The sequence below is a fragment of the Onychomys torridus genome, chromosome 16 (genome assembly GCF_903995425.1).
Source record: "Onychomys torridus chromosome 16, mOncTor1.1, whole genome shotgun sequence".
NCBI classification, from domain to species: Eukaryota; Metazoa; Chordata; class Mammalia; order Rodentia; family Cricetidae; genus Onychomys; species Onychomys torridus.
In genome coordinates, this window is record NC_050458.1 from 30,638,315 (window position 1) to 30,657,757 (window position 19,443).

At 40.9% G+C, this 19,443-nt stretch overlaps 1 protein-coding gene across 3 annotated transcripts in view; it reads right to left on the reverse strand.

Moving 5' to 3' along the window:
- Adcy8 (adenylate cyclase 8) overlaps nucleotides 1-19,443 on the reverse strand; it is a 227,500-nt gene that overhangs the window by 117,790 nt on the left and 90,267 nt on the right. For all 3 annotated transcript variants that reach the window (XM_036209023.1, XM_036209022.1, XM_036209021.1), the window contains exons 3-5: nucleotides 13,838-13,968; nucleotides 9,439-9,550; nucleotides 1,130-1,257 (exon numbers count right to left, since the gene is read on the reverse strand). In XM_036209023.1, coding sequence (XP_036064916.1) covers nucleotides 1,130-1,257; nucleotides 9,439-9,550; nucleotides 13,838-13,968 — 371 coding nt within the window. The remainder of the gene's footprint in view (nucleotides 1-1,129; nucleotides 1,258-9,438; nucleotides 9,551-13,837; nucleotides 13,969-19,443) is intronic.

Here is a 19,443-nt window from a genome sequence, read left to right on the forward strand (position 1 = left end):
CTTCCTTTGGGAAGGTAGAGTTGTCTATGGAATCTCTTACATTAATCCAGGTGGGTCTTCCCAGTGAGAAGTTCCAAGCTATGGAGTTACATTTTGACAAACTCTCTTTATACTGGTTTTTCTTGGTCTACTCTAATTCTACCTTGAAAATCCTATCTCCCTAAATGCAGTGGGTTTTCCAGACTTGCTGTACTACATTTCACTAGAGAATTTGGGTGTCATTCCAACACACACACACACACACACACACACACACACACACACACACACACCTGCCCTCTCTCTTCCAAAGTTGTGTAAGAATGTAGTATCTGGAGGCTCTGTAACCATCTTAGAATCTCAATGGGAATTTTGACAGGGATGAACTTTTGTCCTAAAGCCATACAGTTTAATTCTACAATCTTCAAATCCCCAAACATCTTCCCTTCACTAGAACTTGGGACAAGTGTGTTGACAAAAGCTAAAAGTACTTGCAGCACACACAAGAATCCAATGCTTGTTGACTTGAATATATATTTGTATCAAGGTCCTGTGGGCTCTGGCATCTACCCATTGATGGACCATCTCCACTCTTTTTACTCCAGGCTCCAGTAGTTGCAGCACATCCTGATTTGCATATATATATCTATCTCCTTTTCAAAGCTCCCCACTCTACCTCCAGCATCCTGCTGATGTCTATGCAGAATATATTTCAAGCAACAGCTCATACCTCTCCACCCTGGGCATCTCCATGATATCAGATTAATTAACTGGTCTTCCTTTTAACCTCCTCAAATCCTGTGTTTTATTCAGAGATTATTGTACTGTAGTAAAAATGCATGTGCATTGCCTATCTCTCCTGCTCTGCTCTCTGAAGAGGATTTGCTCATCTCTTCAACCTCACTGTATCCATATGAGAATATCTGTGATCAGAGTTCCTACATAACTGACTAAAAGTGAAATGTTACCATAGCATTAGGAGACCAGCAGGTTCATTAGCTTCTATGGGAGAACCAAGAGATATTCAGGTTTTGTGAAATAAAGTAAGCTTTTAACCACACTCCAAAATTTTCTGCAAAGGATAAATGGGGCCTCATGGCTTCTCATGCACAATGAGGCCTCAAGCACCACAGAGGAGATTACAAGTTACCTGATGGTTTTGATCATGCTGAGGCCCATTTCAACACAGCAATGGGCATGGTCCTGGCGGGGCTCAGGCAGTCCAGACACACAGTAGTAGCAGTCTCCCAGGATCTTAATGCGAAGACAGTGATGCTCCTAAAAGAAACAGAGTGGTAGGGAAAGGACTGTGTCATCAGGAGGACCGACCAGTTCTTCAGAAAGCTCAAAGAAAGATGTAAGTGATGTCAAGTATCTTTACTTCAGAGTCAGGTATCACCCACCTTTGCAACATCCTTCTGCTGTTCCTGTAGTTTATATCTGAAAAGCTCTGCAAAGCCCTGGGTAGTAAATTCTTAGGCCACAGCTTGGTGCTTTTGTGAGGTGGTGGATACTTGAAGAGGTACAGGCTAGTGGAATGGTCTTCTAGTCCCTAGGTGGATGTATTCTTGATGCGAGAACACACTGCCATGACCTCTTTCTGCTTCCCAGCCATCATGAGGTTAATGGTTTGCTATGTCACCACAGACCAAAGCACTAGGGACAAGTAATTATTGTTTGAAACTCAAAACTGTGGCAAAATAAATATTTTCCTTATAAATTAATCAACAACCACAGGTATTGTGTTATAGTAAGGGAACACTGACTGGCACTATTTCTTTGGATGAATGGTTGGAGTTGAGTAACTTCTTACAGACCTTCTAGAGCTGAGTCATAGGGACCTATGAGTTCATGGGTAGGCGGATCACCTTTGAAAGCAGGGTCTCAGGGCTAAAGAGAGGAGATGTAAACAGAAAGGGCCCCTCTGAGCTGGAAGCTCAGTAGATACTTAAAATACCAAGAGTATTGCTGATTTCCTAATCTAAGCATTTTGGTAACTATTGAATACTAGTTAAATACCATCAGGTAGAATAAGAACTTGAACCACCTCTGATGATTATCTGACTGAGTTAGATTTCCAGAACCTTTCTAACCTCCCAAGTAGGCACAGAGGCATCCTGTAGGATTCGGTGCCATGCATACTCCCTGCTCCCAGGTAGTTTTAGGAGTTTGTGATTCAATGTAGTTACTTTTTCATTAGAGAGCTATTGATGAAGTCTGATCAGTAAGAGGGGATGGGGGTCTTCAATTTCTTCTTGAATCTCTAGAGTATCTAGAATGAACTTAGAGATTACCTTGCCCACTGATGCTGGTATCTAGGCCTGTGAGCCCACGGGACCATTATTCAAAAACATCAAAGGGCTTGGGAGATTTTCATAGGGCACATTTATCCCCAAATATACTTGTCAAGGAACTATAAAAAAATTGTCAACAACCACCAAAAAAAATAATGAGAATTCTTTTAGCTGGCAGCCTTGTCATAATACAAAACTTACAAAAAATTGCCCAAGAACTGAAAAAGAAAAATCCATTAACAAACATCCAAACAACAATGGAAATACTATCAGCCAGACTTGAGGTTGATCACCTGTAATCTTAGGACTCAAGAGATGGAGGCAGGAGAATCAGGATTTCAAGGTCATCCTTGTCTGCATACTGAATTTGAAGATAGTATGGCATAATTTGGACTACACCTCAAAAGCCAAAAAAAAAACCCCAAAAACCCAAAAAACACGCAAACAAACAAAACAAAAACAAAAAAAAACAAGAACAACAAAAAAAAAATAAGATGAGGAGGGAGAGGAGGAGGAAGAGGAAGAATAGAGGATATTATCTACTAGCCTCATTATTTTTTTTATAACAAGGATTTTCAATACCTTAAACTAGAAAGATTTAATCCTAAAGAAAATACCTAAATAAATTAAGCATGATAAAAGTCACAATTTTGCTCCTATCTTTATTGACACTCTTTTTCTCATCTCATGCCCATAAGATAAAATTTCTCCGTTTGAAAATCTAGATTCTGCATATGAGAAAGAAAACACAGTATTTGTTTTTTGTGAGTCTTCCTTGTTTTGTTTATCATAATGAATTCCAGTTCCATCCATTTTCCTCCAAATGTCATGGTTTCATTATTGTTTACAGTCGAATAAAGTTCCACTGTGTTTGTGCCCCCCCTTTCTCTTCTCTATCCCTCCGTCTCTGTCTCTGAATGTTTATTTATAGGACATGAATTTAATGAGGAGATAAGGGAAGGGAGAGACCCATTACTTTAGCCATATATATATTCCTCATTTTTGCCTGTAAAGGTGACTAAATGCCAATGCTTTAATCCCTTACTTCCTTACTTTGATTTGCAGAAGACTGAGGCCAGAAGGAAAGAGCTGTTGAGTTCAGGCATGAAAAGTCATTTGAGGGAGGGCATGGTGTGTGTGACTCAGGCTGGTGAGAATCTACTGCTACCAACCTGAGGTATAGAGCCAGCCTCCTTGTTGGCTATGGTGAGGAATGAAGGAACGAGACTGGGCAGGATATGTTTTGGTCTAAGAATCTGTTTTGTCTGTATTACTGGCAGGCTTGCTAGCCTCATCACCTTGGATAACATCCTGAAAACACTGATAAGTGAGTTTTAGTTCTCTATGTATGACAGGGACAAAAGAATGTGCCTTGTCCTTAATGTGTAAGAGAGGAAACATGGCCCTTTGCAGTGCCAATGACAGCTGATGCCTGGGAGGAGCCTTCTCTGTGTTCAAAACGCTGCTTTGTATCTTTCACATACACAGGACAAGTAGCTGTCACCTCTGCTCTATGGGTGGGAAAGTGAGAGGATGAAACATGTAGAAAATCCCCCAGATCAGAGGTGAACTGGCTCAGTCTTCCTCACAGCAGGTATGCTGCTCAACAACTCCCAGTCAGTGATATCCCCATGTATACTGAAGTGACCATGTTTTAGAAAATCTGAGCGAGGAAAGGATGGAATAGTGAGCACAAAGCATGCACCACATGTCAAAGGTACGTTACACTCATGCTGTTCCTTTCACATCATCTTTACAACTGCCTTCTGAGCTGTGACTCATATAGATGATCTTCAGGCTTCAGGAGGCAAAGCCCATGTCACTATGAAGAGATAGGCAGGGAATTCAAGGCTATGACTGTCCGACTCTGGAGCTCAGTGAATGTTCTCCATTAAATTTCAAGAATTATAGAACAGTACAGAATGGCAGATCCCCTGACAAAAATATATTTTGAGAAAAGATGGCATAAAATGACTTACTACCACTTTGGGGAAGACACTGAACAATTTTCACTTCTGGGGTCCATTTTTTTTTGTAAACAAGAGGTAAAGCTGTCAGCCTTCTTCAAAATCTATAGGCTCTAAGTAAATGGGAATATCTTATCTATCTATCTATCTATCTATCTATCTATCTATCTATCATCTCCCTCTCTCTGTATCCATTCATTATCTATCATCTATTTGTGTGTATATATGCATATTTTATATAAAATATATTTTATATACAAAATAAATATATAGCATATGGTATATATTTCATACATATGTGTATACAAGGAAATATGCTAATGTGCACACACACACACACACACATATATATATATATATATATATATATATATATATATATATATGAGAAAAATGACTGACTCCTTATCTGCCAAGTTCTGTCAGTTTTCAGACACACTTTTCTTAACATGTTTGATGAGCTGTCAGATGACTTCATTGAATGTTCCAAATAAATTCTATCAGAAACTGCTTTAAAAGCTCAGGCTAGAGAAGACAGGCTGCTTTGGAAAATGATGTTTAAAAAGTAAAGTAGGATAAGGACCATCTTCCATTTAAAATCAGTCTTATTATAACCTTTCCTTCCCATCTCGATTGGCTTAATATCATAAAGATCCTGAAAATCCAGAGTTGATTAAATTATGTATGTAGATAGTAGATGAAAATTGAGGAATATATATCAAAGATAGTAACACATTTTTGGAAGGAGTTAAAATTTTACAAGTATATACAGTGCTATTACATATTTGATGTTTCGGTTATATTAAAATCAAGTGTTTATTTGACTTACAGAAAAAAAACAGTGCGAAATAAAAAATTCTCAAAACAATGTACTTTAAAAATCGACATAAAAATCATGACAAACATACAATATTTTGTCTAATTTTATCTTATTGGAATCAGAGAGTTATGTGTGAATATACTGTCCTAGTAAAACTTAAACTATAGAAAAAGCCAAAGTCCCTTTGGATACCTATTTTCTGTCACACACCCAGTGCCTTGAGAGCCTGACTTCCAGCAATCTTTAGAGGGCAGGTACATAGTTACACATATGCTCTGTGTTTCATGATCTTTGTCATGAATTTATAACACCATGTTTGGAGGTGTAAACTTGATTTTTCCCTATATAATGTTATTTCAGATAATAGAAATGCCATCTCATTAGAAATTGATTGATCAGCTCGCCACAGTGTTTTTCCTTATTGTTAAAAGATTGATGTTGCTTCCCATTTTGGCAGAAGTTTAAGGAAGTTTTAAGATCCTAATGATGACAATGATATTACAATAGAACATTCTTTCTTCATAGTAGTGTGGGTATACTCATATGTATTTTTCCTCTGTTCCTACTTTGAATGAGGAAAAGTTAGGTAAGGGGTATGTTATTTTAAAAGATCAGATACTGGAATTACCAAACTTTGTCAATTTCAATATCAACAGTTCAAACACTAAGCCTAGCAGCTTGAACCTTAAGGGCACTGTAGAATACACACTAAATGGAACTTTCATGGCCAACTTGAAAGGAATCTCTGTATTTTAATAATGCAGTGTAACAATGGGGCAATGTAAGATGCTTGGTGAGGTAGGTTCTCTCAAATCCACGAGAAAATACCAACAGAAGGCAACTTGAGTCTTATAGAACTCCAGAAGATGTAAGATAAATATAAGTTCAAATCCCTTTTATTTAATAGCAGAACCTGGAACCCAGCAAGGCAGGGACTTGCCTAAGGTGGAGGACAGAAATAGTCAAAGGGAAGTTTCCTTATTTCTAAGTAAGTAGAATCATTTTCGCTGGCAGAGTTTGTCAAACTCTTCAGGCAAGGTGCCGAAGCCCTCAAGGTGTGGGAAGGTGAAAGATGGCTGACTGGAAGTTCCAGACCATGAATGTGAGTGTTTTTTTGTTAATGGATCTCAGCTGAGACAACACATGCTTAATTTATCCTTCATTTTGATTTTGGTAGGAAATGGAGACTCAAGAGAGATAGTCTGCGAAGGAACATCCAAACCAAGCCTATACCTGCATCTCAGCTTCAAGGCATCATGTATGAGTAGAGATACCTTAGTGTTTCATCTTCTTTTCCCTAATATGCCTGAGGTTAGTAGTAAGAAGCCTCAGCTAGTCTGTGTTTGAGTTATAAATCATCAACTATGAATAGCTCTGGATAATTTAATTCTTTGACACTTGGTCTCTTCATGTAGAAGGCAGGAGCAATAAGGTCTGCCTTACAGGCTGGTTGTGAGAACACTATAACCTAATTGGAGGAAAAACATTCCTTCCACCAGAGAAAGCAATCACTCAGCACTGGTGGTTTATAAATGGTTAATATTCTTAAAAAGTTGGTAAGTTTATCCTATGATACTCATTTTTGGTACGTGTATGTGTTGATGTTTGAGTGTGTGCACATGGGTGTGCATGTGTGTGGAGTCCAGAGGTCAGTCTTGAGTCTTCCTTGGTTTACTCATGCATATATTAAGACAGGGTCTTCCAGTGAGCCCAGAATTCACCAACTCAGTTAGGACAGCAGGCTAACAAGCTCCAAAGAACCACCTGTCTCAATTTCATCAGTGCTGAGATAAGAAGCGCACACTGCTATTTCTGGCTTTTAAAAGTGAGTGCTGGGGACCAAACTCAGGTCCCCACACTTGAATGATGTGCACGTTATCAACTGAGCCACCTCCCCAGCTTCATTTCTTTAGAATCCTTTAATCAGATGCATGCCTTAAATAACAGCATATGGCTTCCTGCTCTCTTGGGTAACTGGCTGGCTAAAGATCCCCTATTTGCCCCCTCCCTCCCACTGCAAATAAAATCACTAGGGTGAGAAGCCCAGGCTATGAAACAAAGTTCACATGTCTTAAAATGCTGTGCTCTTCCCTTTAACACTTGCTTTTCCTTTATTCTTGAAGCTCACCTGTGACGAGCCTCTCCCATGTCCTTTATGCTCTAGCAGTCTTGAATTTCCACACTTCTTGCCTTTTGAGTGTGTTTTATACTAAAAGCACTGACCAAGTCTGGAGATGGAACCCTCATCTCTGGATGCTACCAGGTGGCTACTCCATTCCCAATCTTGATATTCTCTCAACTTCTCACCAAGATACTTGTACTACACTGCTACAATGTTACGGTTTCACCTCCTTGTCTCTTGCAAGAATAGGAGATTCCTGGCAGAAGGCACTGGCTTTCTCTTTCCAGAGTCTTGTATTGTGCCCAAACATAACAAATAATAAATGGTGGAATAGCTTGGATTAAATGAAACTTTGTAACCTTTCTTTGGGTCAGTGTGTGTGTGTGTGTGTGTGTGTGTGTGTGTGTGTGTGTGTGTGTGTGTGTGTGTGTGTTTGGTGATGGAGGGTCAGTTTCTATGACACAAGAAATTGACTTTGATCAATTTTTAATTAGTACCAGGAACTATCTTTGTTCTTTTCTCTTTATAGAAAAAAATATTGGAGCCCTATTAGAAAAGAGAATAAGAATGTGTAACTTATACCACCATCACTGAGTCAATGATTAAAGGAAATGCTATATGTATATTTCCCTCTAAATCCTGGGTACCAGGTAAATTCAACCCTCTTCCTGGGAGGAGACTTCAGTTCCTGCTAGTTTCCTATGTATTGGTTGTACACTAACATCAACTAAGAGTTTAGGTAATTGGGCAGACCCCTGCCCACCTCTTTGCTCACTTCTTCCATGTTCTATCTTGCACTTTCCCTTTCCACAATTGCTTCTGGTTTCTCTCTGTATTTGGAGATACATCTCTACTCTTGATCTCCTCACTGCATGAAATACTCTCTCATTAGTTCTTCACTTTGCTAATTGGTCTCTCAATTATGTATAAGACTTTCCCTTTTGACAAATGTGTGCAGTCATGCAACCATCATAATCAAGATACAAAGCTGCCATGTCACTCCCAGATTTAACCTACTGCAGGCTCCTTGGCTAACACCCTGTCCACTCCCATTCTAGCACTCCTTGTATCTATGTGTCTGCTTTTTGTCTCTTACAAAATCTATAAGCAGAGCTATAAAATCCCCACTTCTTGTATCTACCATATTTCTCTTGGCATACTGTATTTGAACTTCATTACTGCTTTGTATATCTTTCTCTTCACTGCTAAACTGTATTGTATCAATGATATTTGTTTATTTCACTTTTGAGAATCAACTTCAGAGTCATTTTTTTCTGGGAAAGATTCTCTGATAGAAAGGTTACATTCTGCCTCTGTGGTTCCAGAGCATTCCAGGGTTAACAAGGATGGGGTAATAACACACTTAGTGTACTGACTACTAACCCTTGTATTTTCAACTAGACTTAACTTTAAAAAAGAAGATGGGCATTCATCATTCTCATGTAGTGGCCTGACAGTACCTAATGGCTGCTCATATGCAGCTATGACAGCATCTCTCTTGAAATGTGGCAGCCTTAAATTTGGAATTCTACAAGTGAATTTCTTCTTGACACAACGTTATTTAATTCTCACTATGGCTCCAGAAGTCAGAACTGTTGTGTATACATCACAAAGCAGGACTTGAGCTATTCTTATTTGAACACAAAGTCCAGTCTTAAGTGCAGTGTGACAGTGTTATTCCCCTGTCATGTGAGTGAGTCCAGGAACACAGTCTGTGTTTTGATCATAGATGCCCATCTCATCTCCTCTATTTTCTTGCTTAGCTATGATTAAGGCAGCTGAAATACAAAGGTAGTGTCTTTTTAGCTAAAACACAGCTCTTAAGTTAGGTCAAACACAACAGTGGTGGGATGGCCCAGCACATCACTGGTTCTTCAGAACAGGCTAATTCACTGCAGATGGCCAGAGCTGGCTAGGAAACTGCAGGGAGCCAGCTCTGCATACCAGCTCTGGGCCTGCAGCTGCATGGCACCTGGCGTTGTGAAGGGATCATGGAAAGCAGAAAGAAAAGACCCGTTTGGTTATCACTCAACCAGCTGTCTTTCAATGGGAAAATCAATCTGAGACACCTTCCACCCGAGACTTATAAACAAGTAACATTGGACTCCAGGGTGTGAGAGGGTCAGGGGCCCATGCCTGGGGACAGGACGCAGAATGATAATGGCATTGGACATGAAGGCTGAGTCCTTTCCTCCCTAATTCCACATGCAGGCCCGCACTTCTGCAAGGTCTAGGATGGAATTAAATGCAACTCACATGGGCCAGCCGGTCAAATCTGGCAAAGAGCTCGTTGAGCATCCTGACCAGCTCCTGAGCGGACAAGGTTGTAGAGAGGTTGGTAAATCCTTTGACATCTGCGAAAAGAATACTAAACAATGGGGAAGGAAAAGGTGGGGAAAGGCAGATTAATATTTTTATCCATTCTGGGAGACATATAAACTCTATTCAAATCAATCAATCACTTCTGTGGTTTGAGATCTTAGCTCTTTGCAGTGCATGTTAAAAGGAATGCTCCAGTATTTAAACAATGATGGAGGGTAAAATTAGAGATCAGGATAGACAAAAGGACAGCCAAAACCCATGGTCCTGGTCCTGCACTGTAAACCACCCCCAAGAGGTCAGTAGAAGGAGACCCATTTGTGATGACATTTTATGATTTATCTCTGTTGTTCCTCAATGCACGGTGACACACAGATGTCTTAAACACAGAACGAAACAGACTTGGCATGAGGAGAGAACACAGGACCTCCTCAGCCCCTGAGCCCTCTTGGCATGTGCTCTACCCTCCTTGTCAGATGACAAGAAGTAGGTTTCCCCCAAAATGAGGAGCTAAGGTGGCAACACTGGAGACCTTGGCAGAATGATCAGCTAAAACACTCAGAGTCATACAGATTTCAGTGATGCGGAGTCTTGCTCTACACATAAGACTTTGGACAGGGAAGGGGAAGAGTCCACCCAAGCATTCTACAAACGAGGCACTGCATGACCACTGGCTTAGTCAATCTGCTCCTCTACCTGGTGGGGCCAGGACTGCTATTTCCATGCTAGTGGCATGTAACAGAGGTGGTACTGTCAGCAGAAGTCAGTGTGCCATGCCATTTCAGGACCTCAGAATGGAAGGATGGATGCAAAACAGGACATCTTATTTGATTATTGCTTGTATTTCACCCTTTGGGAAACATCAAGGTATGTTCTATGCCCTGTCTGACTTGGTCCTTTCTATTAAATTCTTACATGCTCTTCATGACCTCCATCATATACTACGAATGAACATTTGTAGGTACATCTCCAGCTGATGTACCTGCCACACCCACCCTCTAGTGTCTTATCAATTGTGTGCTCCCTCTCTCCATGACACTTAACAACAACACATTGACACATGGATCAGTGGGTTCCATCTATTAGTTAAAAAATGAGACAAAATTCATCTCTGGGTTCCACCTACCCAGAACGCAGCCAGCTTCATTACATGTTTTCTGAGTACAAATAGTGGAACTACTCAATATTAAATCCTTCTTTTCCAGAGTGTGGGCTGTTTTAACTGGAGAACCTCAGACCCCTGTGGATCCACAGAAGCAAACGTGGAAGGGCCCTGAGAGAGTGCTATGCACTGTAAAGATGAAATAACTCCTGCTTCAGTCACATGATGCAAAAAAAAAGGATTGGTGATTGACAGAAGCAGCCCCCAGGGCATTGCTTTCATTCCATTTATCCTTCTGTTTCACCCAGGTGCTTGACTCAAGGTCAAAAGGTCTCTTGACTCTATATGTAAACTTAGAATCTTCCACTGGGTGTAACTGCACCCTTTACTGGTAGGAGGCAATAATCATACAACATATAACGAGACTTAGAAATGTATAGGGGATAATTTTTAGGCAACACTCATCAAATGAACACTGAAAACTAAAACAACAGCAGAGAAGGGAGAATAAACAAGGCAGGTTGCTATGCAGAGGGCGACAAGATTAGAAATAATTTTTTAAATGCTCCTAATGCCAGTGCGGGTGGCTTTGGGGGCTAGGGAGGGGGTGTAGCAACCGGTCTGGCTTTGTTCTCAGACACCAACTAAGAAAGAGCCTCCTCTTCTCTCCTTCTTTCTGGTCTTATTTTAGCATCCAGTGGCCTCCAAACAGGCAAGCAGCCTCCTGCCACGTGTAGACTTCATCCTTCTAGCACCAAGAGTCTACAGCTGCAGGCATCTTGCTGCTCTCTCTTGGAGAATAACGAGTCTTAGGGTCCATGATGCCTACAGAATTCTCTCTTAGAAACTGCTTCCATAGTCCTGGGGCATGGAGAATGCAGGGCAGGAGGCCACATGCTCATTTGGAGTGGTATGAACTCCTGGAAAAGAGACCCCATCCCAAGATGTGTTGAGTAAACTCAAGAGACAGAGTAAAATGCTGTGCGTGTGTCCTTTTAAAGGTAGTTTTTCATTTCTTTCTCTATGGTGACAGGCACTTTCATATGTTACATATTTTATTATATATATGGATCACATATATGGATACACACACACACACACACACACACACACACACACATATATATATATATATACATACATACATACATACATACATACATACACACACATAAACATATTTACCCACCAAACATTGACTTATTTGCTTATTATCTTCCACAAAAATCCATCCAATTTCTGCTCTGTCTGGGCCTACCTTGATTGTGAAGCTGCTTTGTAATATACCAGGGAAATATAGCAGAAAACCAGTTGTCATCTGTACATCCCAAAGCTCAGCCTTAGCTAGAGCAGATCCCTTGTACAGTGTTCATGTTTCTGCTTTGTAAATCTAGCTGACCCACATCAGCTAGGACCAGAAGGACCACCTCTCCCAGAAAAGCTTCTCTATACCCCACTTCATCCTCTACTTTCTTACTCTTCATGTGTCCCTTAAAATGATCAATTATCATACTTAACACACTTAATAATAAAATAGTGCTGTGTAAGATACTGTGATCTAGAAGCAGTATTGATGAGCTCCTTTTTGTTTTCCAGAGCCAAAGTTCTGTGTATATGTACCTCTCACTGGGGTTGCTTTTTGCAAAGGTTTGCTTGGCAAACTCCAGCATGCAAATGGGGATTGTTGCTATGGCTGCTAAGGGTCTACTCAGAGTCATGTTTTCTGTGGGACAGTGCACTGAATGTGTGTCGTCAGTACCAGGCAGAGAACAGGTGTGCTAGGAGCTGCTATTACTTGCCACCAAAGCAGAAAAGGAATTGTCTATGTGTTTCATTTTAGGAGCTCATCAACACAGGGACTTTCATCCAATGCTGGGAAATCTTGTCTTACGAGATTTGGTGGGAGGGAAATACAATTCTATTGTGCAAGCTGAAAATGCCAGATGCTAGCTTTCCTGGCTATCCTAGAAAATGACCAGGCTTAGCCAATTGTACATGTTTGTGTCAGGCTTTAACTTGAGATGCAGAAAAAAGAAAGAAAGAAAGAAAGAAAGAAAGAAAGAAAGAAAGAAAGAGGAAGAAGAAGAAGAAGAAGAAGAAGAAGAAGAAGAAGAAGAAGAAGAAGAAGAAGAAGAAGCAGCAGCAGCAGCAACACCCCACTTCTGAGTAATGGTGGTACTGTATCAGGACCCTGGTTTTTCCCATAAGTAGTCTAATCAGAGACCATTGCAGTGGCACCCTACATAGCCTAGTGTTCTGATGTGATTTTGAGCTATTTGTCTGGCTTTGTGGCCTCTCTTCATTCCAGCCCATTTCCTCAGTCAGCTTTTCTACCCTTCTCCAGTTTTTCTGTGAGTTGTGGTGTAGCCTTCTAGTAAATTTTGAATCATCCAGGGACAGACTGTTTGCAGCTAGGAAGTATTTCTGAAATAATCTACAATATATCTGATATGAAACTAGATTTCTAAACCTATGTTTTGTATACCTATATTCATCCATATCATCCACAGAAAATACTTCAAGATAGATGTTAAATCATCTATTTCAAAGATAGACACGGAAATAAAAAATGGATAATTCAAGGACACATTCAAGGAAAAGTCAAAATTAAGATCTAAATTAAGATCTTCACTACTATGGAGGCAACTCTCTAGATTTCAGTATCTGCTACACATACTATTTTGCTGAGCACAAAGAGGGTACTAACAAACAGATGGACTGATAGATGGGTGGATGGATGGGTAGGTGGGTGAGGAAGTGTATGAATGGATGAGTAGTTGGAAGAGTTAACAGATTCACAGGTGGGTGAATGTATTAATATATGCATGTATGGTTGCTTACAAAACAGTATGTTTGTAACAGAAAAGGAGTTGCATCCTTCTTCGTGATGATCTGAAAATGCCACAAGGAATATATGGAGGAGATGTACGTGATTATAAGTGATGTTCCCAGGTGGCATTTTGGGATTTCTTTTTGTGATCTTCTAAAGGGATTTTGAATTTAAAATACAGCAAACTAATTTTTTAGGATTGAAATAAATCAATCAGCAAAAATAATCAAATTCTCTGACATTTGTTTCCAGCCTCAATATGGAAGTGCAGACGTCTCTGATTAACTAGCATGACTTAATGGATTAATCAGGTAAATGAAGGACTCAAAGCAGTGTGATGAGAGTGGCAGGCACATATGGATCATTGATCCCATGGAGACCAGGGTAGGATGTCACATCCTCACCTGACATTCTCATAGCGATGAATGTAGATGCGGTGGAACTGATGTTGCAGGTGCTCATCCTCCACGTTGGTCATGTCATTGATCATTTCCAGGACGACAAACCTGGGAAGCACAGACAGCACAAGCCGCTCCTAGAAGAAGCAAGATGGGCAAGCTTGTTAGGCTGACCAGTGAGTCATACACAGGTTGGGGGTAGAGGTGTAGAAGCCCTAGGCCTCTTATATTTCTGGAGGAGTTGCTAATTTTCTGTCATTCTATGAGCATACAAGTGTTTGCTGAGTACTGATGGGTGTAGGGCCTACTGATGTGGTGTTTACAGTCTAATAAGGAGAAGCGAGACCACATATTACACGCCCAGAGACACTGATACATGCTGAAAAATGTGATGAGGGACATGGAAGAACACAAAAGGTCATAAAAGAATGAGATAGTTAATGATGTGATTCAAAGGAGGGATGATGAATCACCTTTTCTTTGAATGATATGAAACCTGAGTGTTTGTAGTGAGCCATTTTCATGTTAGGACAAAGAGAAAAATAGAAAGAATAAACGGTTAATGCAATGCTCTCCAGCATAATTGAGGGAAGATGTGAGTGAAGAGGGCAAACAAAGGGAGGGGGCTGTACTAGACAATGTGGAGAGACACATAGACAGGTCGTATAGCACAAGATGCTTGTATTAAATTCCAGTGATAACTAGGAGCTCAGTTAAAAATACTCCTTCACAGCTAAAAATACTTCTCTGACTGGTTTGGAGACTGGGTTGTGTGTGGGACCAAGGAAAGAGGCAAAGGGGTCGGTGGAGGGAGCTCTTGTAACGATGAGAAGTTGTTCTCAAGAAAAGACTCACTGAGTGTATCCAGAGACATGAGTTTGGAGCTACTCATTGAAGCCTAGTGGGCTCACCCATGGATACAGAAACAAAATGATGACTTCCCCTCCCCTAGAATCCACCAGTAGCCAGGAGATCTGTGATTAACTATTGAAAGGCTCAGGATTGTGCAGATACAGTGCAGGCTACCACAGAGACTCTTTATTGAAATAAAAGTGAGACACATGCAGCTTGCAAATGGAGACCTGGCACCTGAAATGATATAGGTCATGATAACAGTCATTATTATTGTAGAAAAAAGAAAGCCCTGGTTAACAACACAAACAAAATCCTTGTGTGGTGGAACCCAGACTAGGGCCTGGATGCTGATAAGTGGATGAAGATGGATGCATTCTAGTCACTATGGTTCTTAAGTGCTGCTATATGGCTTTTAAACATTATCATTTATTATCTTATGTGTACTTACAAGAGTCTAAATGTAAGTCTGCAGAAAACCCTCGCCGAATGTACAAATTGAGTCTGGAAGTGATTTGATGTTTTGCACAAGCTGAGCAGCCAGGATGCAATCTTTCTCCTTCTACTCCCTGCTGGAATTCTTATGGGACAGGGATGTTTTTGCATTCCAAGTCTCAAGGAGGTATTGAGTCCTGTCCCCAACTGTAGTAGAGATGTAGCATTATATAAGCTAGTCGTTCTCTATGCCTTAGATCCCTAATTTGTTCAGAGGTATTATTACCGTCTAGCTTGTGGGGTTGTTCTGAGAATTAATGAAGTGGAATTTGCAAGGACCTGTCATTATTCCCTCTCCCTTTTCTCTACTCTACTTAATCCTGCCCCTCATACAAAGCACTTTATTAATGAAGTGCCCACTGAGTGCTGTATGATGATGCTTCCCCCACTCTTGAAATCTGCCCCATGATGTGACTGAGAGGCATACTTCTCTTTGCAAATGCCCCTACATCATGTCTTTTTATCATGTTCACAAATGTTAATTGTCCATTTCTCAGGTGCTTATGGCCCTGTTCATACAATTGCTGCTGAATAAGAGTAGGGGCTAATCATGGCGTTGACATGCGCTGGTGCTCAGGGTGGTGGGTGATGTTTAATTATGACGCCACTTGCACACTTGGCACAGCCTGGGTAAGAAGAAATAATGGAAAGAAAGCACTCAGTTCACATACACCGTGTGGTCAGTTTACAAAAGTGGTTGAGACTTAACCCTTTCATTAGTAGTTGCATTAGGGGTGAGGCCTAAGAACCAAAGTGCCAGGAAGGGAGAAGGGCTTGCGTGAGGAGAGTGGCACAGTGCAGGGAAGGTGATGGGGCTGCATGCATAGAATGGCCCTGGTTTGTGAGACCTGAAAAGAGGAGGAGAAATCATACTCAGTCCTTCCAATGCACTCTTAAGAGGCAGTTCTGTCCCTGAAACCCAAATCCATGTTCATGAGACTCTTTCATGGATTCTGTGCTCTGACCATCTGGACGAGTGGCTGGCAGCTCTGTAAAGTCACATGCTTTACCCCTCACAGACTCACTGAGTTGTATTCTAAGGCTAGAGTCAGGTAGGCAGAGTGATTAAAGCTCTGAAGCTGTCTAGGGTATCCAGGCCAGACAGACAGACACTAGCCTTCTCTGAGTCAAGCACTGGTAGGAGCTGGATGACACCTTAGACTTTATGTAGCTCATAAGAGCTGACATTTGTAGAAAATACCAAAAACAAGGCATTAGTAAACTGATCACCTAAGATATCAGAGGACTCAAATCAACATGCCTTCTAGAGTTGCATTTTCTACAAAATGTGTTCTAATCCCCTCTCACCCACTCCACAAGGCTCTTTAAAACATATTAACTTGTTTTCATTTTATGCATATGTGTGAATTCCTGAATGTATGTATATGAACAATGTATATCTGATGTCCATAGAAGCCAGAGGAGGGTACTGAATTGCCTGGAAGTAGAGTCACAAGGCAGCTTTGGGGCACCATATGAGCCCTGGGAACCAAACCCAGGTCCTCTGCAAGAACAGCAAATGTTCTTAATTGTTCAGCCATCTTTTGAGTTCCATAAGAGTCTTTTAAAAATAACTCTTAGAGATATAGAGATGGCTCAGCAGTTAATGGCACTGGCTGTTCTTCCAGAGGACCCAGGTTTGATTACCAGTACCAACATGGTGGCTCATAGTCATCCGTACCTATAGTTCAGGGATTCCAATGTCCTGTCCTGATCCCTTTGCACACCAGGCACCTTTTTGAGGCATATAAATACAGAGTCACTCATACACATATGCAAACCCTCTTAATTAAGGCAGCAGCTAGGTATTTCTGTGTATCTTAGTTAGGGTTTCCATTACTGAGATGAAACATCATGACCAAAGAGCAAGTTGGGGAGGAAAAGGTTTATTTGGCTTACACTTCAGCATTGCTGTTCATCACTGAAGGAAGTCAGGACAGGAACTCAAAACAGGGCAGGATTCCAGAAGCAGGAGCTGATGCAGAGGCCATGGAAGGCAGCTGCTTACTGGCTTACTTCCTCTGGCTTGCTCAGCCCACTTTCTTATAGAACCCAGGACCAGCAGCCCAGGGATGGCAATACCCATCATGGGCTGGGCCCTCCCCTATTGATCACTAATTGAGAAAATGCCTTACAGCTGGATCTTATGGAAGCATTTCCTCAACTGAGGCTCTGTCCTCTCTGATGACTCTAACTTGTGTCAAGTTGACACACAAAACCACTCAGTACACTGTGATAGGGGCTGAGTGTTCCAGTGAGGGCCTAAAGATTAAAAGCCTCAGTGCACTAAGGAATGTAGGGGATATGCTCAATCAGGGTTCCTGATAGATGGATGAGATTTCAAATATCTTTACTAATTATGGTATTAATTTAATCATTCACTCAACAAATAATTATTGAAAACATCCTATGTGCCATCATAGTTCCAGACATAAGAGAAACCCAGGGAAAAGCTGGATCCTCTGGGGGAAGTTTTCTACATAGAGCTAGACAGGATCCCTGGATGGCATGTTTGGGCAAGTACCCTTACTAGCCATCATTTATGCAGCTCCAAGAACAACCACTGCTGGCTAGACACTGAGTTAATAGAGGCCATCACATATCATCTCAAGTACCATTCACCATCACTGTATAGAGGGAATATTTAATTGTGGATCAACAAACAAGAACAGTAAAAACTTTCTGTAGTCATGATAAATACAGGGTAGTAATCTGGATTATGAGACTCTTCTAGAAACTTCCTTTCACCTTGCCAGAGATACTCGTTTTTGAAAAAAAAAAAAAATCCCTCAAAGCCTAGTTCTCCAAAGTAGAAATTTTAATTATTTTGGAAATTAGAAGCACACAGTCTACCTAAACAAAGAATGCATGTGCTCTCCTGTCCCCCTGACCTGCTACACACATTGTCAGACTCTGTGAGGTGAGGCAGTTTTGTGTCCTCTATGTTGTGTTCTCAATGTGTGTCCATAGAACACTCGTTGCATGTATAGAACACTCATTGCATGTATTCTGGTTAGCATGTGGAGTCCCACTCTTCAGTGCATTGTAGGTCAAATCTCCTTTCCTTTGTGAAAGGGATTTTTAATCCACTCTGATATCATGCCCTTCTGTGTTGTTCGTTCTCACAGTACTTGTCACAGCACAAGGTGCTACTCTGCGTATACGTCAACCAGTAAACTGAGCTCTTTGAGTTCATTTATTTTTTGGTAGAGAAAGTCCTCGCAGATGGCCATGCATTAAAGAGACTTCTGTAAATACACACAGGATGAATGGGCAAGTAAAACCTGGGTCTGAATACGGAACACTGGGATAAATCCAAAAGGCCTGCAAAGAACCACACTGACCTCAAACAATTATATTCTAATGGCCTAGAGAATTTGAATCTCACCACAGACAGGCTAAGATTTTCATTCCTTAACTTTTAAGTCTTGGGATGGTTGTGAGAAGTAACTTAGAAGCCCCTTCCTGTTTTGCAGGAGCTAAGCTGTAGCTGCTTCCAGGGTGAGATGTGGGGTGTTCTCTTCCTGAAAGCTAATGCAGGCTGGGAGGTCTGAATTCTGCCTTTGGATGGTAGCATTCAGTGAGTGAGTGGAAGGCCTCAGGGAGCACCAGCATCCCATGGGAGCACCCATGGCGGTCCACACAGCCCTGGAAATGTGGGAACAGATCTGTTTATTCATGAGCAAAGGTGTATGGATACATAGGTAGTGAAAACAGCCACTTCAAATGTTTAAAGATTCAGCTTATAAATAACTGCAGGGAATTGAATAAATGAAAGATAATGTTGACTGTGCACTTTTGTGATTTCTTTAACCCAAGTTCATTTTCTCATGGAGGTATCTGAGATGCCCACACATTTCTGGCCTCCCTCTTCACATTGGTTCTTTTTTTAAAATTTTTTCGTATTTAGTTGATTTCTTTTTTTCTCTTAACACTCATTATTATTTAATTTTCGGTAGCTTTTATCTTTATCTTCAACAAAATCTTTGTTATTCAGAATGCCTAAGGCCAAGAAAACAAGTGACAGCAAAATGTAGGGGAAGGGGAACACTCACTGCTAGGGGAGTGCAGCCACTGCTGAAATCAGTGTGGAGGGTCCTCAAAAACTAGAAATAGACCTGCTGTAAGTTCATAGAGTCAGTGTCTGAATTTCTACCCAAAGGAATCTATATCTTACTCCAGAAGTACTTTCTTATCCATAGTCACTGCAACTCTAGTCACAGTAGCCAGGAAACGGTAACAACCTGGATGCTCATCAGCTGATG